This window comes from Rana temporaria, chromosome 8 (genome assembly GCF_905171775.1).
Source record: "Rana temporaria chromosome 8, aRanTem1.1, whole genome shotgun sequence".
Classification (NCBI taxonomy): Eukaryota; Metazoa; Chordata; class Amphibia; order Anura; family Ranidae; genus Rana; species Rana temporaria.
The window spans coordinates 61029532-61057025 of record NC_053496.1 but is presented as its reverse complement, the minus strand read 5'-3'; the positions used below and the strand labels follow the sequence as shown (position 1 = coordinate 61057025).

General features: G+C 43.3%; 1 protein-coding gene across 1 annotated transcript in view; it reads right to left on the bottom strand.

The window, feature by feature from the left end:
• ARL3 (ADP ribosylation factor like GTPase 3) overlaps positions 1-27494 on the bottom strand; it is a 61572-nt gene that overhangs the window by 25139 nt on the left and 8939 nt on the right. The window contains exons 2-5 of the mRNA XM_040361884.1: positions 16878-17021; positions 13320-13436; positions 11158-11208; positions 6029-6214 (exon numbers count right to left, since the gene is read on the bottom strand). Of these exons, the coding sequence (XP_040217818.1) occupies positions 6029-6214; positions 11158-11208; positions 13320-13436; positions 16878-17021 (498 nt within the window). The remainder of the gene's footprint in view (positions 1-6028; positions 6215-11157; positions 11209-13319; positions 13437-16877; positions 17022-27494) is intronic.

The following is a 27494-nucleotide window of genomic DNA, read 5'->3' as shown; positions in this document are numbered from 1 at the left end:
TAGATCTCCTGCCAACGTAGGGCAGAATGGAAAGGATGTTACTCATGTCCATTCAGTTTTTTTCCTCCATCTTGCGATAGAGGAAGAACAGAGCTTAATGGACCCATGTTAGGTCTGTGGGCAAATGGATGTAAACTGACTTGCATCCATTTACATATTTTTACCTCCAATCCATCTACATTTTGGATCTGAATTGGATGGAAAAGAACACAAACCTTTACAATTTTTTTTATTTATTTTAACCTAGACTGACTCAGAGGTAATCGGATACATGTCTGTTTACATCAGTCTGCCCATAGACTAATTCCATTCAGATGTAGATGGCTGTGTGAAAGGTGCCTACCCTTGCAACGGTACCCAAATGAGAATAGTAGTACTGGAGAGTTCCATCAAGGGCCTGGGTTATTAAGCAGAGAGAAACGTCGCACTGTAAAGTCTGGGGCAGCAGAAGACATATCTGCTCAGTAGGTACGGTGGCCGCATCATTGTCAAAAGAGGAGCAATGGTGTCAGAACCAGGGCCGGCCTTTGGGGTGTGCGATCTGTGCGACCGCACAGGGCGCCATGGGCAACAGGGGCGCCGTGCGGCCATCCAGAGGCGTACTGGGGGGGGCGTACCACACACTGGGGGGGGGTGTCAGACCGGCAACGGGGGGGGGGGGCTACTCTGAACGGGGGGGTCTGCATTGAAGGGGTGGATACACTGAAGTGGGGGTCTGCACTGAAGGGGGGTCTGTGTAACATGCAGGGGGTCCAGAGCTGCAGGGTTCTGTGTAATGTAAAGGGGTCCAGTGATGCAGGGTGCTGTGTAATGTAAAGGGGTCCAGTGATGCAGGCTGCTGTGTAATGTATAGGGGTCCATAGGTGCAGAGTGCTGTGTAATGTAAAGGGGTCCTCTTTGTGTATGTTTAGGTGACCAGGGGGCGAGGGGTGAAGATGGGGGGGGGGGGGTGCCACAGGATTAGCTTGCACAGGGCGCCTGAACACCTAAGGTCGTCCCTGGTCAGAACGCTTAGATGCTACAGTTGAGCAGCAAGTAGGGAGATGTATTATGAAGTTACAGCCAGGGGCAGCTGCTCCTAGGACGATCTAGCCACTGTAGTTGAGTTTGCCAGAGAGCATTTGGTGGGTTGGACATTGAGTAGGTAGTTTCCTGGTTGGAAAATGCTCATGAGTGGGGTAACTGTAGTATAATTTATGGCTGAAAGTGTGTGGTCACCTGACCATCACACCTACATTATGGTCAAAATTATGAGTACACCCCTTTAAAATATATATATGTTTTCAGGTGTCTCTAGTGAAGCAATAGGAAGACCATTTTATGTTCCAATGTAACTGTGCCCTTGTGCACAAAGCCAGCTTGGTATAGACATGGTCTGACGGATTCGGTGAGGAGGAACTCAAGTAGCCTGCATAGATTCTGGACCTCAGCTCTACTAAATACCTTTGTGATTAGCCAGAACATAGGCTGTGAGCCAGGTCTTCCTGTCAAACATCAGTACCTAACCCCACAAAGGTTTATTTTGTCTGAATATGCAGGAATTACCATCAACATAATTCAAGATCATGTAGAGGCAATTATAAATCGGCAAGGACTGGAAGGAACTTCATTATTAATGCCCTTAACCACTTAAGACCCAGACCTTTATGCAGGTAAAGGACCTGGCCAGTTTTTGCGATTCGGCACTGCGTCGCTTTAACGGACAATTGCGCGGTCGTGCGATGTGGCTCCCAAACAAAATTGGCGTCCTTTTTTTCCCACAAATAGAGCTTTCTGTTGGTGGTATTTGATCACCTCTGCGGTTTTTATTTTTTGCGCTATAAACAAAAATAGAGCGTCAATTTTGAAAAAAAAATGCAATTTTTTTTTACTTTTTGCTATAATAAATATCCCACAAAAATATATAAAACATTTTTTTTCCCCTCAGTTTAGGCCGATACGTATTCTTCTACCTATTTTTGGTATAAAAAAAAAAAATCGCAATAAGCGTTTATCGATTGGTTTGCGCAAAATTTATAGCGTTTACAAAATAGGAGATAGTTTTATTGCATTTTTATAATTTTTTTTTTTTTTTTTTACTACTACTAATGGCGGCGATTAGCGTTTTTTTTTTAGCAGACACATCGGACAATTCTGACACATTTTTGGGACCATTGTCATTTTCACAGCAAAAAATGCTATAAAAATGCATGGTTTACTGTGAAAATTACAATTGCAGTTTGGGCGTTAACCACTAGGGGGCGCTTTAGGGGTTATGTGTGACCTCATATGTTTTTCTAACTGTGGGGGGGTGGGGCTGGACGTGTGATGTCATTGATCGTGTTTCCCTAATATAGGGAAACCCGATCAATGAAGCTGCCACTGTGAAGAACGGGGAAGCTGTGTTTACACACAACTCTCCCTGTTCTTCAGGTCCGAATTTTAGCCTGAGGTCGCACACGAACCAGACCCCCTTATCAATCCGGACTGCGGCCGCCCCAGACATGTGTGAACCAGCTCCATTGAGAGCCTGTCATGCAAATTGGAGGCGGGGGAAACCGAAACAGTTCTTTAAAGTCCTATGCACAACAACCCTTGTTGCTAGAGGTGTGTACAGTTCTCCGGCTCCCTTATCCATCTTTTGTGACAATGCCCCAAGTTAAGGAAGTATTGGGCTAGGGTTGTTGCTATGCTAAATGGCATATTGGGAATTAACCTACCAGGTGAACCCCTTGCATGCCTGCTAGGCTATGTTGATTGATCCCTAATGGATTCCAATTTAGTGATTACTGTTTCTTGAGCTTTACTTAAATGGACCATGCCTCGCCCACCTACCCTCTCTGAATGAATACTAGAACTTCATAAATGCCACTCCTATGAAACACACATATTTCCTCAGGAATTCTGTGCAAAAGTTTTACACTTTATGGTCTGAATAGATGCAATATGTGTACCCTACCCTTTCCTATGTACCATATTATGTGTGTGCCAGACGTGCATTTTCCATCTTATGTCCGATTCCAAAAATGCACCAGCTTAGGTCCAAGGTACTTTATACTTTTTAATTCTACTTTCCTCCTTTATTGGTATGGTCGCTCCTTTTGTATTTTTCCAGCATTGAGCAGGGGTTTGTTTCTGTGTTATGTAAATGAAAAAAAAAAAATCCTAAATAAAATGTGATTTAATTTAAAGGGTAAACTATTTTTATTTTTTTAAATAGATGTCGCTAAGTACATATTATCTTCTTGCCACAGGACACCGTTTGGCACAGTACATTTGGCATCTGATATGTCAATCTGTATAGGTACCAAAATAAATGGTTGACCACATAATAAACTCAAGCTGCATTTTCACTGCTGACACTGAAATAGATCAGCACAATATTCTTGACATCAGATACATATTATTTTAGGTTTAGGCACACAACTGTGATCCGCAAAGGCAGGACAGGACAATATTACATTTTGTAAATAGTATCCCTACCTGTCCTTTTTTTTTTTTTTTTGTCTGTAAAGGTACGGCATGATCCATTATGCTAATGTGTGAGGCTGGGTTCACACTGATACGACACAACAGTCATACAACTTTCATCCTACTTTGCTCTGCGACATCAGTCCTACATTGATCCAACATCCATCCGACTTTCATTAACAGGATACTACATTGATCCGACTTCGTGATAGTCGGACTTTTTTTGACCAATCAAAACAATTTCAGTTTGAGATAAATTCTTTTTACTGCTGCTGTAATCACATGTCGGATGTCAAAAGTCGGATTGTAAGGACAAGGATCCTACTTTGATCCGACTTCAATGATATTCAATGGGCTGAAGTAGGACCAAAGTAGTACAGGGAGCATTTTCAAAGTCGGACCGACTTGTGTCGGACCAGTTAAGACAGCTTTCATAGGGAAACATTGATTTTCACACGTCATGCGACATGAGCTCCCAATGTCGGACCAGTGTGAACCCGGCCTAATACTAAAATTGTGATTGGTTTCATATGACTCAGTCTTTACCTGTTTGGTGTTATCTACAAGGAAAATCTGAATACTTATTAGCTGGATTATTGGATACTGCAAGGGCATGTCCAAATATTGCAGGACAAAAGAGGTCATAATCATTATTGAACACCTTTTTCGGCAGACAAGTGGTAAAGTGGTACTAAAAAATGGTTTTGTTCCAGTGTACAGTCCGGTGTGCAGTTGCTGCAGAGCTTAGTAAAATGAGGTAAAAGCTCCACTTTGCAAAGAATACCCAATCACGTGCAAGGAAAATAGGAAACCATGCATTTTTGCTTGCACATGATTGGATGATAGAAGTCAGCAGAGCTTCTGCTCATTTACTAAGCTTTGGAGCAACTGCTCTTGCATAGTGCAACTGTACTTTGAAAAGAGCACAGTCTATTTGCCTTTAGTAAATTTTCCCTCTGTGTGTCAATGGACACACAGAGCCCAGCTCGGTATTGAGCTTGCATGAGTGCCCCATTGCATGTGGCTTGCTATGGAGGCACTCCGAAGGGGGGAGGATCCAGAAGCGCCAGCAGGGGAGAATCAGGGTTGTTCTGTGCAAAACCAGTACGACATGTTTGTTTAAAAATAATAATACATTTACAATCCACTTCAACCACCTGCTGGGAACATAGCATGTGCCACATGGATGACAATTAGTAGGCCGTCTTTAAAATCAAGCTCCCTCACCTAGATCTGTCTGGTATAAGATTCAAATGGTGCCATTCCAGATCACATTAACAATCAAGGACAACACTTAAATATGTTGCAAGGGAAACAAACTGACCTGTTGTCTAGAGCCCCAAATTTTCCCCCCCGCCCCCCTTTCACAGCATTTACAGCTACCGAGACAGGATAAGAAACAGATTCCTGGATTGGGTGACGAGTTCATGTCGGTAGGTCCATACTTGGCCAGGGCCACTGCTATTCTCCTCGATTAGCTGATTCTCTGTTCTTCCCCCCCCCCCCCAAGCTCTCCAGCAAGATAAACAAAACATAACTGACAATTATGAAAGCCCACCTTGCAAGTTTATTGCATACCAAACATCCCCTGGTGTGTACAGGCAGATTTATATCTGTGTATTGACTACCAGCTCTTTGCTGGCATTGCTGAGTAACAGCCCCATGCCACCAGCAGCAGGGTTGCTGATCGGTGCCGTTACTGAGTGCTGATTACCAAGTGTAGTAGGTCGAACTCAGGTGATGATAGTGAGAAGGGGGCAAGCGGACATCTTGTTACACCCAACAGTTATTTTCAACATAAAACAAAGCTTATGTGCTTAAATACAGTATATGTAAATCTGATGGACTGTTTACATGTTAAATTTTAAAAGCAGCAGCAGCAAACCTTACATGCTTGCTAATGTAACAGAACACCTCGGATTTTCACATTTAGTTAAATGTGAAAATCAGAGGTGTTCTTTCACATTAGCAAGCATGTAAGGTCAGCAGGTTTGCTGCGGCTTTTAAAATTTACATGTAAACAGTCCGTCAGATTTACATATACTGTATTTAAGCATATAAGCTCCGTTTGGTGTTAAATAACTTTATAAAGTTTATAAAAACTTTAAATAAATACATTTTTGAGAATCGTGATCTTCATTTTATACAAAAGAATCGCGATTCTCATTTTTCCCAGAATCGTGCAGCTCTACTTTAGGCCCTTTCACACATGCGGACCCCCGTATGTCTGCTTTTTCATCCATCTGTTTACGGATGAAAAAGGGACATACATTGATCCCTATGAGATAGCGGGTGTCAGCGGATGAACCTTTTTCCATCCGCCTGCAGAGCGGATCGGGTGAACACGGCCGTGTTCATCCGATCTCCCCATAGGGGAGAGGGGAGATCTGACAGGGCGGTCCCTGTACAGTGTGTGCGCGGGGACTGCCCTGTCATCCGCCGGCTCAGTGGGGATCAGCGGAGCAATCCCCACTGTCAACCCCAAGACTCAAAAAGTTAGGCACTAGCAGGGGGGGGGGGGGGGCGTCATTAGACCTGCACTCGCTAGGTACCCATTCATCAAAGCTATCGCACATACTTGTACTCCTTCTCCTGTGAGTGCTGAACACGACTGAATCTGCCAGACTCTGTCCCGGATTGTGTGCAGGTTTAGACCCTCAGCAATTTCTGAGGCAGGAGCAGCTGTCAGTAAATCCTGTTTGTTAGCAAAGATCAGCACAGGAACTCCACTAAGCTTCTCCTCGTCCAACAGTTCAGCCAGTTCCTTTAATAAAAAAATAAAAAAAAAGTAAGTAAAAACACAATGTTAGGAGTGAGAGATTGTGAACTAAAAACTTTGAATATGGATAATCAAATCATAATGGTATACCTCCTTTCTTGTGTTGACATTTAATTATACATACAGTGATGTGAAAGGTTTTTTTTTTTTGCATATTTGACACACTTAAACGATTCAGCTCAAATAATTGTAATATTACACAAAGATAACAGAAGAAATTGCCCCCTAAACCTAATAACTGGTTGTACCACTCTTGGCGGCAACTGCAATCAATTATTTGCAATAACTGGCAATGAGTCTTTCACATCACGGTGGAGGAATTTTGACCCACTCTTTGCATAATTCATCCACATTGGAAGGTTTTCAAAGCATGAACGGCCAGATTAAAGTCATGCCACAGCATCTCATTTGGTTTTAAGTCCGGACTTTGACTAGGCCAGACCAAAACCTTCTATTTTTTTTCTTTTAAGCCATCCAGGAGGTGGACTTGCTGGTGTATTATAGATCACCGTCATGCTGCATAACCCAAGCTTGCTTGAGGTAACAAACTGATGACCTCCTTCAGCATTTTCTGGTAGAGTGCAGAATTCATGGTTCCATCAATTATGGCCAGTCATACAGGTCCTGAAGCTGCAAAGCAGTCCCAGACCATCACACTACCTCCACGTTTGACTGTTGGTATGATGTCCTTTTTATGAAATGCTGTGTTACTTTTAGATGCAAGGGGACGCACACCTTCCGAAAAGTTCAGCTTTTGCCTCATCAGTTCACAAAATATTTGCCCAAAAGTCTTGGGGTAATCCAGATATTAGATGGCAAATGTGAGACGCGCGTTTGTGTTCTTTTTGGTCAGCAGTGACTTTGGCCTTTCTGCCCAGTCGTTTTTAATATTGGTGAATCGTGAACACTAACCTTAACGTAGGCAAGTGGGGCCTGTAGCTGTTTAGATGTTGTTCTGGGTTCTTTTTAGGATGACCTGGATGAGTTGTCGTTGTGCTCTTGGAGTAATTTTGGTAGGACAGCCACTCCTAGGGAGGTTCACCACTGTTCTTGGTTTTCTCTATTTGTGGATAATGGCTCTTAACGCGGTTCGCTGGAGTCCTAAAGCCTTGGAAATGGCTTTGTAATTTTTTTCAAACTGATGCATGTCAATTACTTTGTTTCTCATCTGTTCTTAAATTTCTTTAGATTGTGGCACGATGTGTTGCCTTTTGAGACCTATTAACATGCTTCACTTTGTCAGACAGCTTCTATTTAAGTGATTTCTTGATTCAATAGGTCTGGCAGTAATCCATTCATGATTTAGGCTGGGTTCACACTGGTGCAACAAACGCTCCGACATTGGGAGCTCATGACGCACGATGTGTGAAATTCAATGTTTCCCTATGGGAGCCATCTTAACTGGTCCAACACAAGTCGGTCCGACTTTGAAAATGCTCCCTGTACAAGTTGGTCCGTCAGAAGTCAGATGAATGCCATCTTGCATGATCCGACTTTGACATGCGACTTGTGCTCTGCTGATCTTGAGGGGGAACTCCATGCCAAATTTTAAATAAAAAAACAGCATGGGTTCCCCCTCCAAGAGCATACCCCCTATGGCAAAAAAATGGCGTGAGGGTCCCCCAAAATCCATACCAGACCCTTATCCGAACACGCAGCCCAGCCGGTCAGGAAAGCGAGCGCCCCCCCCACCCCAAAGCACCTTGTCCCCATGTTGATGAGGACAAGGGCCTCTTTCCCACAACCCTGGTTTTCGGGGTCTGCAGGGGGAGAGGCTTATCGAAATCCGGGAGCCACCTTTAATAAGGGGGCCCCCAGATCCCCACCCTATGAGTATGGGGTACTTCGTACCCCTACCCATTCACCTGGGAGAAAAGGGTTGATAAAGAAGAAAAAAAAACAAAAACACACACACTAGACAGGTTTTTAAAGTAATTTATTAGGCAGCTCGGGGGGTCTTCTTCCGACTTCTCTGCTCTCTCCGGCCTCTTCTCCCGCTCTCCGGTTCCTTTTGCCGGGCTCCTCCTCTATCTTCTGCCAACTCTTTTACTAGTGTTGGCCCGGTCTTCTCCGTCGTCTTCTTCAGATGTGGACACAACGCTCTCTCCCACTGTAATGCTGTGTCTGCAACGACTTATATAGGCATGGGGCATGGTCACTGGGTAATGTCTAGTGTGGTTTTTTTTGTCACTCCCCCCCCCCCCATACTCATTCACAAAGGGTAGGGTGCCGGGATCTGGGGGCCCCCTTATTAAAAGGGGCTCCCAGGTTCCGAAAAGCCCCCACCTGCAGACCCCAACAACCAAAGGCCAGGGTTGTCGAGAAGAGGCCCTTTTCCTCATCAACATGGGGACAAGGTGCTTTGGAGTGGGGGGGGGGGGCGCAGTGCGCCCCCTTGCCCCACCCCCATGTTGAGGGCATGCAGCTTGGTACAGTTCAGGAGGGGGCGCTCACTCGTTCCCACCCACTTTCCTGACCGGCCGGGCTGTGTGCTCGGATAAGGGTCTGGTATGGATTTTTTTCAGCGTAGGGGGTTCCCCTTAAAAATCCATAGCAGACTGAAGGGCATGGTATGCTCCTGGAGGGGGAACCCAATTCTTTTATTTTTTTTTATTTGGCGTGGAGTTCCCCCTCAAGATTCTGCTGCAGACACCTAAAAATCTGATCCTAAAACAGAAAAAAGGGGGTAAATTAATAAATGGTGGTATTTGCGCTGCAAAGAAAAGGGGAGAGAGTGATGCAAAGTTAACAAGATTGTACGTGTATAAAAAAGTAGTGTCCGTCTATAACAATAAATACAACGAGATGAATACTACGTGAAAGGAATAAATGTGACCAGTTAGATGATCCACAATAGACAAGAGGGCGTCCAAGATAGGCTGAACACAGTGTCTGCTGGGAAACAGAGTGTTCTGCCCATCACGGAACAGGACAAGGAGGAGCGCGACTTTTTAACACTGCACGGCCGCCGTCTGAATATGCATGTCACGAACTCAGGTACAAAGATCGGCAAAGTGATTCTGCAATGGGCACAGTGAGGTGTGCGAATGAGCATTGGTTGACCCTCTTTTCCACTTACAGTAGCTGCTGCATTCTCACCCTAGGCTTATACTCGAGTCAATACGTTTTCCCATTTGTTTGGGGTAAAATTAGGTGCCTCAGCTTATATTCAGTATATTAAGTGTCACAAATATGCAAACAAATAAAATCAGGAAGGAGGCACTTTTTTTTTTTACAACACTGTACATATTATTGCATGGTTAAAAAGATGACAAATATGAGCTCATGGTTTACTGATCAGAAAGATTGGACTATAACCTTATGTCTATGGCATGACACACCAAGTGGACTGATTTTGCATGGCATAGATTTTAAAACCGTGCACTGTTATTGTTTCCTCTGCATTTTCACCTCTACAATATAAGCATGCAACACTTTAGCAAACCAAGTTTTCAGGTTTATGAAAAATTTCGGATCAGAAGGACCCCTTTTAGTGGTTGGATTGTGTCTATATATATCCAGCAGTATCTGAATTCTTTGGACAAAAAATTCTCTGCATCATCCAAAACCACTAGTCAGATTCACATATCTAAAATTCCAAATCAAAGAGATTCTGATTGGTGGTTGTTGGCAACGCCTACAGCCCAATACAAAAAGGAAGGGTTTAGTGCTGAGATCCAAGGTAACCAACGTCAATTAGAAATAATTTCTCAGTCTACTGTTACAATACATTGCAGAATGCATCCGATACACCTATTTAGCAGATATAAATAAATTAAGCCATCTGAGCTGTAGCCCAAAGCTGGACACAAATTAATTTCATGTCTTTTTGAGACAGAGCTTTCCTTTGGTGGTATATTATACCAAAAATATTGGGGGGGGGGGTGTTTTTCTATTAAAATAAGAAAAATGCCAGAATAATGCTTATTTTTGGAAGACAGACACCTGTTTGCCACAAATTTTGGGGAAATTAAGAAACATGCCGGCACTGAGGGGGTTAAATTCAGAGCTTGAGACTGGTGCACTAGATAGATAAAATGTACAGGTCATATACAGATGGAGAAGTAGGGGATTTAATGTACAGGTCACACAAGGTGGCATCATGGAGATGGAGGGGTTAAAGCAGGCATACCTTAATGCATGAAGAAAAACGATCTTCTGCTTTCAGCGCGTTCCTGTGTAGTTGCAGCCTCTGGTTCATTCATTCAGTGCCCATTCATAAATATTGATCTTTTTCCTTCCCCAGTTGTAAGGGGAGGGATCAGTACTGTAAACAATACCATGTGATCGCTGTGATGACTAATCACAGCAATCACATGGTACCTAGCTTCTCTGATCGGCTGCGTACAGTGTCTGTGTACCCCAGCGATCACTGGACAGATCGGCCTCCTGACAGATATTTATTCACTGCTGTTCCTGAACAGCACTAGGTAAATAAAGGGCCACTGATCCGATGTTAAAATATGTGCCATGGTACGCAAGTGATTAGGGAAAAAACAGGGCATACCCATAAAATTGCCTTTAAAAAGGATCGAATCACCATAGAAAAATAGAAGTTGACTTGCTAAAAAAAATGGCTTCTAAAGATGCAGCCTGTGGACTGGTGTATTTATCCAGGTTTACTAATGGTGTTACAGATGGGGTGTCCTAAAATAGACATTGTATGCCCAACGCTCAGCCACTGTTTCAATGTGTAATGATAATTCTTAAAAAAAAAAAAATATTGATGAACAAGTAATTACATTTCAAAATTTTCATTCAACTGAATATTTCAGACACAACCCGTCCTTTTAAACCAGGAAAAATCTGTAAGGCAGTGAAGCGCTAAGAGGTTTCAGAGACTTGGCTGCTTCCCAGGAAAAAAGTAGCTAACCCATGGCTAAGAGCTCACAGACTGACACAGCATTAAACAAGACGACTATACCAACCTGCCCGGTTTCTTCAAAGCGTTTTCTGTCTGCACTGTCAATTACGTAAATCTAAAGCAGAAAATATAAGTACATTAATAACAATATTAAATACAATCTTTATGTAGATTCCAATTTTAAAGACTGCATAAAAAAAAAATCTTCCCGTGGTAATAACTCCATGTCCTAAAGATTGTTCTTTACCAGCATCATCCAAAATTCAACAGAAACGCAACTCCAATACTCGGCATGAAGATTTCAGGCAGTTGTACCAGCATTTTCATAACTGGACAGGTATTGTTATACATATTAGGTAAACTGTCCAGGTCTGGTGGGCCTTTTAATAGTACTGGGGATAGGCCTAATGCTGTTACAAGAGTAAGGGATTAGTCAACAGCCACATGTAAGCTCCAAATGGAGCTTATACGTGACTGAATCTCTTCCTGGTGGTTAAACATAGTGGCAGGGAAGCAAAGGGAAGAAAAGTATGTGCAGCAGGAAAGTTCTTTAGAGTATTTAGAGAGAAACGTTTCTCTCCTAGTTCACTCTCTAATAGCTTCCAACTTTAGATCTCCACTATGCTCATGATTGTCACAAAGGAGATTGTCCCTTGACTTGAATGAGGCAATTTTCTAACATTCGAGTCAGAACCAAATACAAAATCAGCCACAGGAAATGTGAAACTGAATGCTCCAGAGTACAGAACATATAACCTTTTACACGGGCTGTCCGATCAAGTCCACCTGTCAGTTTTTCCGATTAGACCCTCAAGTCTCTTCAATGGAGCGGTAGATGTAAGCGGACCACCCGCCGCCATCTGATCCGATGATGTCCACCAAAAAAAACACACAGATGGTTCAATGTACCTTACTCCAGAGAATAGGTTTGGCAGGTCTTGCCAATCATAATTTTTTTTTACCATCCTCTCTTAGACAGAGACCGCATGACCAAACGCCTATAACTTCAGTATGTCCAGTTATAGGGGAAGATTGAAGAAGTCCTTTATCCAGGAAAGTTAAAGTGGATGTAAAGCCATTCTGTTCAAAAAATAGCCTCTGTTGGATAACGACATGTACCCCCACTGTATGTGCTTTATAAAAAATAAATAAAAAAGATGCAGATTTCTACCTTTACCTTTATTTTAGAGCGCCTCTCGGTGCTCACTGCTCTCTTCTCCCAGTCTGACAGCTACAGCACGAGGGGCCAAGAACTTCCGCTGAAGTCAGCCAGTAGGAGGGGAGGAGAGTGGCAGGCAGTCATGTGAGCGCCAGGAGGCGCTCTGAAATAATGAATAAATCAGCATATATTTTTTAAAGCACATCCAGTGGGGCACATGTGGTTATCTAACAGATGCTATGATTATAACTGTTTTTATAGCAGCAGGAAGGGAAGGGGGGGGGGGATAGCAGAGTGCCAATGGCAAGAGCTGACAGACAGGGAGGGAGAGGGGGAGAAGGACAGAGGAGAGCTGTGGATGACTGAGACACACAAACTGACCACGGTCTCAGGGCTCAGCAACCATGATAAACTGTGGTCAGTTTACGGGGGGGGGGGGGGGGGGACCAGGCAGGATCAGCAAAGTATTTTAGATTATACAAGGGGCAAAATAACACAGCACAAGCACTGGGCTGTTATGCATGCTTTAAGGGAACAGGATAAATTTTTTTATTTTTCTTAGTATTACAAACACTTTAAAGATTTAAATAACTACATTCAAAGCTTGTTTGGCTGTACTTTTCCTGTGGATCACAGGAGGGCAGTTTGTTTGCACTCCTCCTGTAAGCCGATTTCAGCAGAGAGCGGGCTGAAGTTTGCTCTCTGCTGATGTCACAGAGTCAGTCCAGGCTCAGGTGTCATCACGACCATGGAGTCGGGATCTGCCCACATGCGTGGACCGCCTGCTGACTCAGCTTCTTAGTGAGCCGCCGAGAGCCTGAGTCAGGAACTCCCGCCCGCTGCACATAATTACTTGTGTACTAGCCAAGCTCTCCTAAAACAACCTGAATATCTTCCAGTTACAGCTACTCAGTGTAAATTTTAGGGATGATTAGCTGTATACAAAACCAAGAATATCTCCACGTAGGTTGTGATTTTTATTTATATAGGCCCAACATCAGATCCATTAGCTTTTATTTTGTGTTAAGGTGGGTTTATGAACTGTATTGATAAAGCAGAATACTTACAAGTACATCTGTATTCTCAAAATAATTCCTCCAGTACGGCCTGATTTTCCTCTGTCCCCCGATGTCCCATACATTGAGTTTAAACCCCTGAGATTGTACACTTTTAATATTAAATCCCTGAAAAACAAAAAAACAAAATGTACATGAAAATATTTGTTTAGCATAAAGGTGTAAGATCAACCTCAACTTTCATGGCTTTAATTAAAGGGGAGGCGACGCAGTCATTTTCCAGCTGAAAGGACTTTTGAGCTTGTTGCTTAGAACATCCCATAGAGCCAAGGTTGAACTGGCTGCCTCAGGAAAGGGTAAACTCTTAGGCGATAATGAAATTACCATATGGGCTGGCCAGAGATTTAAAGGCAGGGACACTCAGGATGCCTGTAACGCAATCTGGATGCATCCGTTTCATATAAACAATTCACACCCGGATATTTTTGGACCAGTGCAATACCCCAGTATAGAGGACCAAGGCCCCTTTCATACGGGCGGACCTGTCAGTTTTTTAGGCGGACCTGAACGGATGCTCGGTGCACCTCTATGGAGCGACGAATGTCAGCGGTGACATGTCTGCTGACATCCGACCCGCTCCGATCCTAAAGTGTGACGGATGGAAAACCTATTTTCCATCCATCTGGCGGATCAGATGAAAACTGACTCTACAGTCCGTCTTCATCCAATCCCCCCATAGAGGAGAGCGGCGCTCTGACAGGTCGGTCCCTGCACAGTGTGCAGAGACAGACCTGTCATCTGCCTGCTCAGCGGTGATAAACAGAGCGATCCCCGCTGAGCAAAGCGGAGCCCATACACGGACACGTCCATGTGAAAGGATCCCTTGTATCATTGCTGTGAACATTTTAGAAATAACTGCCATGGAAGGGATATTATACAGACAATATGTTATTTTTTATGGAATTAATCTAAGGCGTTCCTTGTGACACATTTTTCAATTTGTAGGTCACCTTTATATATTTATATTACAGTGGATAAAAAAGTCTACACACCTTTTGTTAAAAAGTCAGGTTTCTGTGATGTAAAAAAAAAAAAATTGACAAATATCAATCATTTCAGAACTTTTTCCACCTTTAATTTGACCTATAAACTGTACAACTCAGTTGAACAAACTGAAATCTTTTAGGTGGGAGGGAAGTAAAAAAATAAATATAATAATAATAATAATAATAATAATAATAATAATCAGGGCTTTTTTTCAGGGGGAACTTGGGGGAACTCAGTTCCACCACCTCTGGCTCAAACCCTTTGGTGCCTGCTCACCACAATCACTTGTAAACACAGAAGTTTGGTTTCTGTGTTTACAAGTGACAGCTTTGTAACCCCCCTGAACTCTGCACTCTGTATGTAATGCAATTCTGGTATTTAATGCCCCTTCTACTGTTTGTGAAATCTGAACGGGGTCGTGGTTGAGTTCCTGCACCTATTTTCTGAGAAAAAAAGCTCTGATAATAATAATGTGGTTGCATAAGTGCACACCGTTAAACCAATACTTTGTTGATGCATCTTTTGACTTTATTACATCGCTCAGTCTTTGGGGTATGAGTCTATCAGCATGGCACACCTTGACTTGGCAATATTTGACCATTCTTTGCAAAAACACTCCAAATCTGTCAGATTGCGATGGCATCGCCTGTGCACAGCCCCCTTTAGACCAACCCACAGATTTTCAATCAGATTCAGGTCTGGGCTCTGGCTGGGCCATTACAAAACATTAATCTTCTTCTGGTGAAGCCATTTCTTTGTTTATTTGGATGTATGCTTTAGCCAAAGCATACTGAAGCATACGTTGTCATGCTGAAATATTAAGTTCCTCTTCATGTTCAGCTTTCTAGCAGAAGCCTGAAGGTTTTGTGACAATATTGACTGGTATTTGTAACTGTTCACAATTCCCTCTATCTTGACTAAGGCTCCTGTTCTAGCTGAAGAAAAACAGCCCCAAAGCATGGTGCTGCCACCACCATGCTTCACTGTGGGTATGGTGTTCTTTTGGTGATGTGCAGTGTTGTTTTTGCACCAAACATATCTTTTGGAAATATGGCCAAAAAGTTCAACCTTGGTTTCACCCGACCATAGCACATTTTCCCACATGCTTTTGGGAGACTTCAGATGTTTTTCGAAAAATTTCGTTGGGTTTGGATGTTTTTCTTTGTATGAGTCTTGCCACTCTACCCCATAAGCCCAGACATATAAAGGTTACGGGAGGTTGTTGTCACATGTACCACACAGCCAGTATTTGCTAGATATTCCTGAAGCTCCTTTAAATGTTGCTGTAGGCCTCTTGGCAGCCTCCCAGGACCAGTTTTCTTGTCCTTTCTTCCATTTTGGAGGGACGTCCAGTTATTGGTAATGTCAATGTTGTGCCATATTTTCTCCACTTGATTCTCTTCACTGTGTTCCAAGGTATATTTAATGCCCTGAAAATTCTTTTAGACCCGTCTCCTCACTGATACTTTTTAACAATTTTGCTGTAGGATGCGACTAAGAAAATGTCAGGAAAGACCTACTAGAACAGCTGAACTTTATTTGGGGATTAATCAGAAACACTTTAAAATGATGGCAGGTGTGTACTGACTCCTATTTAACATGAGTTTGAATGGGATTGATTAGTTATGAACACAGCTACATCCCCAGTTGCCACTACATTATTTTATTTTTTACAGCCCAAAAAAATGATTTGTTATTTATTTGTACAGGTTTTAGGTCACATTAAAAAGGAGGACAAAGTTCTGAAATTATACTAGTAGGGGTTATGTGTTTCTAACTGTTTGGGGGCGGGGCTGGACATGTGACGTTACTTATCGCCTTTCCCTATATCAGGGAACAGTCGATCAGTGACATTGCCACTGTAAAGAACGGGGAAGGTGGGTTTACACACACACCTCTCCCCGTTTTTCAGCTCCTGTGACCGATCGCGGGACACCGGCGGAGCTTCAAGTGCGGGACCCATGGCTGGGTACTTAAAGGGGAAGTACAGGTAAGTGCCCAGCTGTGCCATTCTCCCGACGTAAATGTGCGGGAGGCGGTCTTTAAGTGGTTAAAGCTGTTGTAAAAGTAAAAAAAAAAATAATAATAATTTAAATATATCTGCAAGGCAATGGCATAATGTGCTAGTATGCAGCAATCCACTACAACACTGTACTGTCGCTGCTGAGAGGGCCGACATCTTCCCTCGGTCTTTCCTTCAGGTTTGCACGCTCCAGCTATGTGATTGGCCAGAAACGTGATGACCTCGGTTCCGGCACAAAGCTCTGAAGTTCTGGCAAGGTATCCCGGACCTTCAGAGTGCGTGCACCAGTGATGTCAGCGGCTGCATGCAGGGTGAATATCTCCTAAAAGGTGCACGTTTAGAAGATATTCATTTTTACCTACAGGCAAGCCTTATTATAGGCCTAACTGTAGGTAAAAATCACAAAGCGGGGATTACTACCGCTTTAATAAAACAAACATCTTGTTGCATCCACAATGAACTGTCATTTAAAAAAAATTGTAAGAAAATAACAGGTTTGCTTTAAGTTTGATTACCACAAGGTTGTCAGAGCCACTGACCTGTGTTGGAGTGATGTGACTTATATCCTCCGACGCCAACTGCTTTAGTAATGTGGTCTTTCCAGCATTATCAAGACCCAGGAGCAGAATCCGTACCTCCTGGTCTGGAGCGCTTTTCAACTTACGCAAGATAGACAGCAGACCCTAAATTGGAAAAAGGATAGTAAGCAGAATTGCACTCATTATGGGAACTGAACAGGAACTTTCAAAGTTATTTGTATTACTCAGTCTTTATTTATGTGACCCATGTGTGCTTTTTAAAAAGAGAAGAACTGCGTAATATTGGGTTGAGAACGTTTAAATGTGCATGAAATACAGAAAGTGTTTTTTTTTTTTTAAATGAAGGTAACATCTAAATTTAAACGTTTGTCCTCTTAGTAGTTGCACTCCAGCAGACTGTCTCTTCTTTCCATTTTCTAAACTTCTTTTTCCTGTCCCTAGATGACAACAATCTTTTCGCAGGACCAGTGGTATCACACAGGGGGAGAGTGTACAATCAGGGTACTACAATCCTGTGCATCCATGCATGCTGCACTAGTGCATACTGCCTTGATGTGTTCAGCACCATGCAAGGACTCAAGGTACTGCGCATGCAGGGAAGTGTAGTTCTATTGCCGTGGTCACTTGATAAGTAATTGTCCTTTATGTGTCTGGAGCACATAAATAGAAGTTCAAGCAGTGTGCATAAAAGAAGGTTTTAAATAAATAAACCTTAAATGTCCGCCAAAAGATTTTTTGTAAAACAGACGAGTGACCCAATAATCAGGAGCATGAACTGCAAAAATATTCATTTTAAATTTGATTTGGTTGTTTAGTTCTACTTTAAGGCCACATTCACACTTGCAAATGGGTCTGCAATTGCTCAGGCGGTGATTACCTACAAATGGTAGGCCCTGGATCCAAGGCCAATCATTTGCAGGTAATTGCTGTCTAAGGGAAAAATGCGAGTACCCGCAAATAGCATTCAGAAATGCTTGACAGGCTGATAAATAGGTTTTCCAACTAAATGCTCAATGTATGGAAGCCATGGTGTGCATGTGTGGGTACCACTGTGAAGAATTCAGCCATAGACTGCATGGTGCTGGGCAAGCCCCACAGTAAAATCCTCAAAGGAGCAGCTTTGAAGTAGGGCCGAAACAACTAATCGATTATGAAATTAATCGATTACCATTTTCATAATTGATTAATCGGCCAGTAACATAATGGGGTTAAAAAAAGTAAAAAAAATTAGCCCTTTATAGTACAAAAAAGCAAATTGCTACTGTAAATATTACTTTCACTGTCCCACAGTAAAAAATGAACCCCTTACAGTAGTGATTATTTGCTCTTTTTGTACCAATTTTAGTTTTTTTAACCCCATTATGTTACTAAACATCTCAGGCCGGGGTCACACCTCTGTGCTTTGTGCAGAAACACACTACAGTTCATTTACATGGTTACGCATCCATGATTTTTTCAGCTGCTGTGTATTTGGAAAGGGCAAGGACTTTTTTTTTTTTAAACGCAAAACGGTGCTATTTTTTGTTTTTTTGGTTCAATATACTTCAATAGAGAAGCAGCAGAAAAACATTTTTGTGGCAATTTGTGTTTTCTAATCAGCCCAACAACAAATTGGCCAAACAAAATCAAAAATTTAAATCGCAGCAAAATGATTATTTTTTAAGGTTATTAACCGATTAATCGAAACAATAATCGGCCAACTAATCGATTATGAAAATAATCGTTAGTTGCGGCCCTACTTTGAAGGCAAATATGAACCATATTAAAAGTGCTGGAGGAGGGTGTAGAGGTGCTGAAAGGGTAAGCCTTAATAGTGTGCTTATTCTGCAATGTTTTTAACATTATTAAAAGTACTAAAACCCTTCTGTATGTCAAGAGCGATAATCTACAGAGAAGTTATAAAAATAGAGCATAAAAACAAGCTCTAAACTATGTACCCTAGGCCAAAAGTCATACTGATGGGCATGTAGTCATGGCACACTGTTACCAACTATGAGACATAAGCCTAGAAAGCCCCAGTGGATTTTTACCTGCGCGGGTTTTTTCCAGGTACTCTGGTCGCCTCCCACATTCCAAAGACATGTTGGTAAGTTAATTGGCTCCTGCCTAAAATTGGCCCTAGTATATGTATGAATGTGCATTAGGGACCTTAGATTGTAAGCAGGGACTGATGTGAATGTACAATATACAATATATGTGTAAAGCTCTGCAGAAATTGCCAACGCTATACAAGTACCTGTAATCAATAAAAACATTGTTAGGACAATGGAGTTGGCTAAATTCAGCTAGAATACCTGCTTGAGCATTTACTAAGAGCCGGTTCACACTTAGGCGGCACGACTTCGGGGGAAACTCCGCAAGGCATCCTGAAGACGACTTCAGAGGCGACCTGCAAAATGACCTCTGTATAGAAGTCAATGCAAGTCGCCCCGAGCCGCCCCCAAAGTCGTACAAGAACCTTTTTCTAAGTCGGAGCGACTTGTGTCGCTCCTATTAGAACAGTTCTATTGCATAGAATGGGACGCAACTCGTCAGGCGGAGTCGCCCCAGTGTGAACCGGCTCTAAAAGGTGTGGGACTGGTCCTCATGGGGAGGAAAAGAACCATTAGGCTGGTGTTCATCTGAATAAGAGTAAGGCTGGTAAATTGTGATGTTAGGTTTAGTGATATTTTAAAACTGTTCCCCCAAAAAGGCTTAAAAAAAAAAAAAGGAGAGAAAAAAAAAAACATTGTTTTTCAAAATTGTATTAAATAATGCCATTTTCTTAAAAAAAATTATAAAAACCAAAGAGTAGCCTGTAGAGGCTGGCCATACCCTGGTTGAAATTTGGTCGATTTGGCTGAGAATTTTGGATCCCTAGTGTACGGCCATCCTTGCTAGATAGAAGTTGATCAAATCACATGGCAGAAAATTTTACTCGATCAGCGGCTGCAACCGATCAGGGGTGATGGTGGTTTCCTGCATCTACCTCCTTTGCGTGAATGGAGGAATCCATTCGTTTTCCTTTCATTCAGCGTGCTGGTTGAACAAAACATTTTTTTGATCGTGTATGGCCATCTAAACAGAGTAGTCACCAGAGAGTATAGAGGACACAGTAGCCTGACAGACATGGGACATACTATAGATCAATGTTTCTCAACTCTGGCCCTCAAGTACCCCCAACAGGTCACATTTTCAGGATTTCCCTCAGATGTAACAGCTGTGGTAATTACTAAGGCAGTGAAACGGATCAAATCACCTGTGCAAAATAACGGAACGTCTAAAAAAACATGACTTGTTGGGGGGACTTGAGAAACATTGCTATAGATAAACTGACTGCAGCTATAGCAGCAACATTAAAAAAATAAAAATAAAACCTGCAGCTTTAAGCAGTAGAGGAATAACATAGAGAGATCCCAATCTTTCAGTACAGCCAAACCTTGAAGCAGCAATCCATAAAACAGAAGGTCTGGCCAGCCTGTAAGTGCCCACAGGGAGTCTCCCAGGAGTTAGAAACCGAGTTCAAGGTGACACCAAGATCATCGGAATGCCCTCCTTTTCAGAATGAAGAGACAGTTTCCCACATGCAGGTGCTGTCAACTGAAGTCCACCTGGAAATGGTCTACTCCAGGAATGTGGACTGCAGAAAAAGCCGATTAGGTACTATTCTCGAAAAGGACTGACGTAAACCACGGTTGTGGCATTGTCTGAAAGTCTCACTGGTCGTCACTGAAGTTGATTGGTTCAACACAACAGGGATAGGCAAATGGCCTTTAGTTCAAGAATGTTGATGGAAGTCTGGACTCCCTCAACAACCATGTTCCATGGATGGTTTCCATTCCTAAGACACATTTTCCCAGCCCAAGAGGCTGGCATCCATTGTGAGAACTATCTACGTTAACAAAAAGAGAGGCGTGGAGCTGCGGTGGCTCAACGCGATTGGCACTGCGCTGACAAGCCATTCACCTCTGCAGCTAGGGGTTCGGATCCCGGTCTCGGCTACATGTGAATTGAGTTTGGTGGTCTCAGCCCGGCTCCCGGTGGGTGTGCTATGCGAGGTAAGCCTGCGCTTAGTACGCCCACCCCCCTCCCACAAAAACCACCACACTTACACGCACTCGAAATTGGGTTAACATCACGCACTTTGACCACGCGGTCTCTAAAAAGAGAGGCGAAGGACTAACGGGGCTGGTTGAGCGGGCTAATCCTCTCACTCCCTTATAGGGAGTCCCTCTGCCCCGTTGGGCTTCAAAGCGGAGCAGGTAGGGCGGGCTGTGTGGGAGGACCCCCTCACACACCTGCCATTGCCACCCGGGGCATGGAGAAAGGTGGCAGATTGCCTCTGGGGGAGGCCTGCCTACTCCCAACTCCTGCAGTCCGGCTCCTCTCTCGAGTACACGCACAAAATACACTTTAAACAAAAAAACAAAAAACAAAAAAAAAAAAAAAAAAAAAAAAAACAAAAAAAAAAAAAAAAAGAGAGGCATCCCCAAATCCAGCTCAGGGCTGAAGAACCATAAGGCCAGAGATATCCTGGCCTTAGAGGTGCATGGGTCTGTCCAGAGACTGAGGGGGCTGGTCACATGCAGTGGCAGGGAGTCAAACTAGGCCAACATCGCTGTCTCAAATGAGGCCCTCATGCAAAACCAAACTGCTGGAAATTTTTGGGGTACAGGGTCCGTACATGAGCTCAAAAGGGTCAACACTTTTTTCAGGGCAAGAAACACCCACCCACTAAGCTTAGGCACTCCAAGCAGTGGGTTGGATCCAACACATAATTCTGTAAGTTGGGAAACCAGCTTAAGCTCTGAGGTGTCTGTATTGTCCACTGCACAATGGCTGCTAGGGCAGGGGCAGGGTGATTCTTCAAGAGAAGGTCATCCATTAATCTGAGAAGAATTGAGGGGTCTCAGGGATTCCCCACAAACCCTGAAGCTCCAACAGGAAAAAGAGTGGGCGGGGAGGACTATACCGGTACTACGTAGATTGGTTGCAGACAACCAGAGTAATTCACATTGGGTAAATTTAGAAAAATGTATTCACATAAAGACATCAAACAAGGTAAAAAATACATAACATTAAAATACAATACAAACACACTTGACCACAATCAGGTCACCGGTCGTGCAATCCCTTCCATTGAAAAAAGGGGGAAATATCGGTGAGAGAATTGAAGTCATGAGACAGGCAGTCTCTAGTCTCAACTAGTTTCGCGAATTTTGTTTTCGCTTCATCAGGAGACAGTCTAAAGGCACAGCGTCCTCTGACCCCAAGAAGGTCCAAGGCAGACAGTGGGTGAATAACTCACAAGTAGGCCAAGATAGTTTCTTGGGACGGACCTATGTGCCCGAACGGGCATAGAAAGATAGGGAGGGTAGGGGTCCCAGGACACAAAGGTCCCGTTGAATGGGATTGCTCAGGTGATAGAGTGATTGAACCTGAATGACAGATACATCCAGGTCTGTGCAAAACAGGTGGTAAGTAAGTTACCAATCTCCTGCTGGTAGCAGCGCTGGTTCTTTCTTGTGTGTGATGATACACGGCACCGGAGCTGGGTCCCAGGACATGTGTGCACAGACCTGGATGTATCTGTCATTCAAGTTCAATCACTCTATCACCTGAGCAATCCCATTCAACGGGACCTTTGTGTCTTGGGACCCCTACCCTCCCTATCTTTCTATGCCCGTTCGGGCACATAGGTCCATCCCAAGAAACTATCTTGGCCTACTTGTGAGTTATTCACCCACTGTCTGCCTTGGACCTTCTTGGGGTCAGAGGACGCTGTGCCTTTAGACTGTCTCCTGATTAAGCGAAAACAAAATTCGCGAAACTAGTTGAGACTAGAGACTGCCTGTCTCATGACTTCAATTCTCTCACCGATATTTCCCCCTTTTTTCAATGGAAGGGATTGCACGACCGGTGACCTGATTGTGGTCAAGTGTGTTTGTATTGTATTTTAATGTTATGTATTTTTTACCTTGTTTGATGTCTTTATGTGAATACATTTTTCTAAATTTACCCAATGTGAATTACTCTGGTTGTCTGCAACCAATCTACGTAGTACCGGTATAGTCCTCCCCGCCCACTCTTTCTCCTGTTGGAGCTTCAGGGTTTGTGGGGAATCCCTGAGACCCCTCAATTCATATTAGAATACTAGGACGATGGTACACCCCCTATTTGATTGTATTTCCTTAACTATAAAGGTTAAATCACATTAATCTGAGAATTCAGAATCCCTGGGAGTTCAGCAGAAACACCTTGGTGAAGACCTGATGGGCCATGGACAGGCCAAGGGAAAGAGCCACAAATTGGAAGTGCTGACCACCCACTGCAAATTGCACTGCTAACTGCAAATCGCCTAATGCAGGGGGGGGGGGGGTAGGAATATGCAAATACGCATCCTTGATGTCTATTAAGGAAACTTTGAAATTGCAAGCCAGAAGCTGCTCCCCATTGAGAGAGGTCATTCATTGCCCAAGGACACTAAAAGAAAACCTGAGGATTGCTAAAAATGGGAGAGGTTATTTGGGCTGTCCTAATCACTTTGTTTGCCAGTGTCCTCACCTGAAGGTGGCAGCATATACTCCATAAGATTTAATGGCTATGTCCTGTACTGTACCATTTGGAAATGGCTTTATTGGCTCTATTGTGTAGGGCTTGTGAGTCCAGGGGAACAGGACAACCATAAACCATTACAACCATGCTGTATACTTTACAGCATATACAAAAGACTAAAATCTTTCCCTACGGACAGCCTGGGGATATCTACATTTTAGCACTAATCATCAAATTTATGATATAGAAGGCCTTTGGAACCTGCAGTGTAACTAATAAATACAACCAATAAATTATTCTTATGTCCTTGTATTGCAAAGTATAAAGCCATCCATCAACTTAATTACCCAGCAAAACAATAAACAAAACACTGAAAGAACTGACTGCACTGGCTTGGTAGCTAACCATCCTGGAACACTAAAAATACATCTCGCTAAAGCTGGGCTTATTGGTTTTGATACAGCTTTTATTTCAAAAAAAGCTTTTATTCATTTATTTTTAATCAAACAATAAATTCAATTAGAAAATTACATTTTCGTGTCTTATTACTGATTAAAGCGGGAGTTCACCCATTTATTTAATGTTTGCCCTTTTCCCCTTAGATTCCTGCTCGTTCGGTCTAGGGGAATCGGCTATTTGTTTTAAAATATGAGCTGTACTTACCCGTTTTCGAGATGCATCTTCTTCCGTCGCTTCCGGGTATGGGTCTTCGGGAATGGGAGTTCCTTCTTGATTGACAGTCTTCCGAGAGGCTTCCGACGGTCGCATCCATCGCGTCACTCGTAGCCGAAAGAAGCCGAACGTCGGTGCGGCTCTATACTGCGCCTGCGCACCGACGTTCGGCTTCTTTCGGAAAATCGTGACGCGAAGGATGCGACCGTCGGAAGCCTCTCGGAAGACTGTCAATCAAGAAGGAACTCCCATTCCCGCAGCCCATACCCGGAAGCGACGGAGAGGATGCATCTCGTAAACGGTAAGTACGGATCATATTTTAAAACAACTAGCCGATTCCCCTAGGAAAAACGAGCAGGAATCTAAGGGGAAAATGTGTTCTCTGAGGGTGAACCTCCGCTTTAAATGAAGGTGTGTACAGGGAATATGGTTAAAACATACATACAAATTAGGAAGTTTTCACAGCATACCAGAGAAAAATTACGTAGGCCCTTTTCACACGTGCGGGCACCGTATGTCCGCTTTTTCATCCATCCGTTTGCGGATGAAAAAGGGACATACATTGGTCCCTATGTGATTGCGGGTGTCAGCGGATGAACATCCTCTGACAACCGTAATCATCCGCCTCCGCAAAGATCCGATTTTGCAGACGGAAGAAAATCCTATTTTTTCTTCCGTCTGCAGAGCGGATCGGATGAACACGGACAGACGGTCCGTGTTCATCCGATCCCCCCATAGGGGAGAGCGGAGAAAAGGGGCGGTCCCTGCACAGGTCCAGACGGTCCCTTGCTAATTAATGTCTTTTAAAAAAAAAAAAAAAAAAAAAGCACAGAACGCCGGTGTTCTTTGATCTCTTTCATGTTGTTCAGGTAGATCTCCACCTCTGAAAGGTTGCCTACCCCTGATCTATATAGTGAGTAAAAAATCAGCACAGAGCAATGGATGGGTCTCAGTGTCTGTCTGAATGGGCCGTATGTATCTATAGCGCAGGGGTCAGAAGTGCATAACACATAAGCCACTTTTACAGAGTACAACCAAAATCCCCCTCCCCCTATGTGCAGTGGATAGATTCATGCATCTATACGCGGCCGCTCCGTCTCTTTTTTATTTTTGTTATACTGTACATTGGATTGCACCCCCCGATAATATCGGTGAGTACTGCACTACTTACTATTAGGTGGGAATCCCATACTCTCTCCCTTTTTTACTATGAAATCCTATTGGACGTCTAGCGCGGGTAGGAGCAGACACTGCGGAAGCTGCTCCAGGAGAGGACACTGGAGCAGCTTTCCCCGAGCCCGCCACACTCACTGCCCGCATCCAGGGTAAGGACAGTGGGTGCTTGGAGAGGGGCTGTGTTGGTGCCATGTGGGTGGGGGGGGGGGGTAGTGCTGCTCCATCGGCGGCCCGGGTGGGTGCTTTTTTGCCTCCCACATGTCATGCAAAATAAAATCATCATCATCTAGATGCCGTTCCATTTTAACAATTTACAGCAAATCTAGATCACGTCCATTATTACACTAATCTAGGAGAGGAAAGCAGGACTGTGTGCTAAATTTAGACAATAGTTCTCACTGTTCTTGTTGCAGTTTCTTCCCACCTTATGGTTATTTAATGGAACAAGCTGAGAAAGTACATCACTTTCCCTCCAGTACAGAGCTGGCCTGGCTGTAAAGAACACAATGGCTTTGTTTTCTATCTGATCTTGAAATCCATTTCACGTGACAAGAAAAGGTATTAAGTACTTTAGGAGATGCATCAGCTACTTGCTTGGTGTGCGCGATGACCATATGGCATTAACCGCCGTACAGCCAACCTTCTGTTTTGTAACCAGGAGGGTGTTACATGCTCAGTGCACAACATACAAAGGTTTAGTGTTGCCTTTCTAAAACCTTACCCTTAATCTTACCCCAAAGAAACAACTAAAAAAATACCCAGGTCTCAGCTCAGGGCATGTGATCAATATCAGTAAAGTATAGCCATAATAATAATAATAATAATAATACTACATGTAATAAAATAAAAGGATAAATAATATAGCATACCTATGACAAGAACTGTGGATTATTTTTTAACATGAAGGTTATTTCTCATGGGCGGTCTGATCGGGTAAACGTGTCAGTTTTTCAGCCGAACCTGATTGGATACACCATGTAACATGGCCGCATTCATTAATGGTGCTTCGGAATCTCAAAAAGATTCTGCCCGCAATCCCAAATCGCACTGCAATAGTGGAAAACGCACCAAGTGTGTTCTGGTGCCATTCATTTTCAATGGTACCTAAACGCTGCACGGTCTTTCTGCGCGATAAATCACGGCAAACTTTATTACGCGCAGCTTGTTGCTCAAAAAAGGAGCAGGAAAGTCTTTTGGGCGACAATCGCAGGAAAACCACAGCGCGTTTAGGTGCCATTGAAAATGAATGGCACCAGAACACACTTGGTGCGTTTTCCACTATTGCAGTGCGATTTGGGATCACGGACAGAATCGCAGCGATTCTGCTGGGGATCCCAAAACGCCAGATGTGAATGGGGCCCTCTGTGGACAGGCACATGTAAAGAGATATGCATCTGTCTATATCTGATTACCTCCCAGTCAATCCAGGTCTGGGGAAAAAAAAATGGAAAAGGTCTGTACAAGTCCCTTTACATTTGACTGCCCATAGAGCCAATACTGGTCTGCATTGATGGCACAAAAGTGGCACCCGTCCCGTCTCCTGTTGAAGGCACCAGATGGTGCCGTGTGAATGGGGTCTGAAATGCTCTCAATTAAAAAATGATTTCATTTATAATTTCAAAATAAATATCAGTAATAACAAAAATACAAAGAAAAGTAATAAATAACCAGAAAAGAAGCACAGACAGACTTCCTGAGATCAGTGCAGAAATGCCGGTTTAGTGCCCACACACCCGGCCGTACTAAGGGAATAATTCTCCTCCCTGGAGTCCGAATTCATCCTGCTGTCAGTCCAAATCAATAACACTTTGAAATAGGCAGCAGCTGTACACTGATACACACATTGCGTGGTACTCGTGTACAGGGATGTATACACTGCCCCAAACACAGGCTCTCTGCATTCTGGACATCGCATATATCCCTGAATCCGAGCACCAATCGGGTGTGTGTATTTCTGTGTACAGCCATGTCACATTGCAGCCCTGTCATTGATTTGGACAAGCTGCTAGCAGCGTGAGGACTTGGAATTAGGGCTGTTGCTGATTACAATTTTCGTGTTCGAATAATCGATTTTTTTTTTTTTTTTAAACGATCAATCAACTAATTTCGATTTAATCATAACGCACATACATTTTTCGGATCACCACCATATATAGTCCCCACTGTAATATCCACACATCTCCCCCCCCCCCACTGTAATATCCACAGACATCTCCCCCCCCCCCACTGTAATAT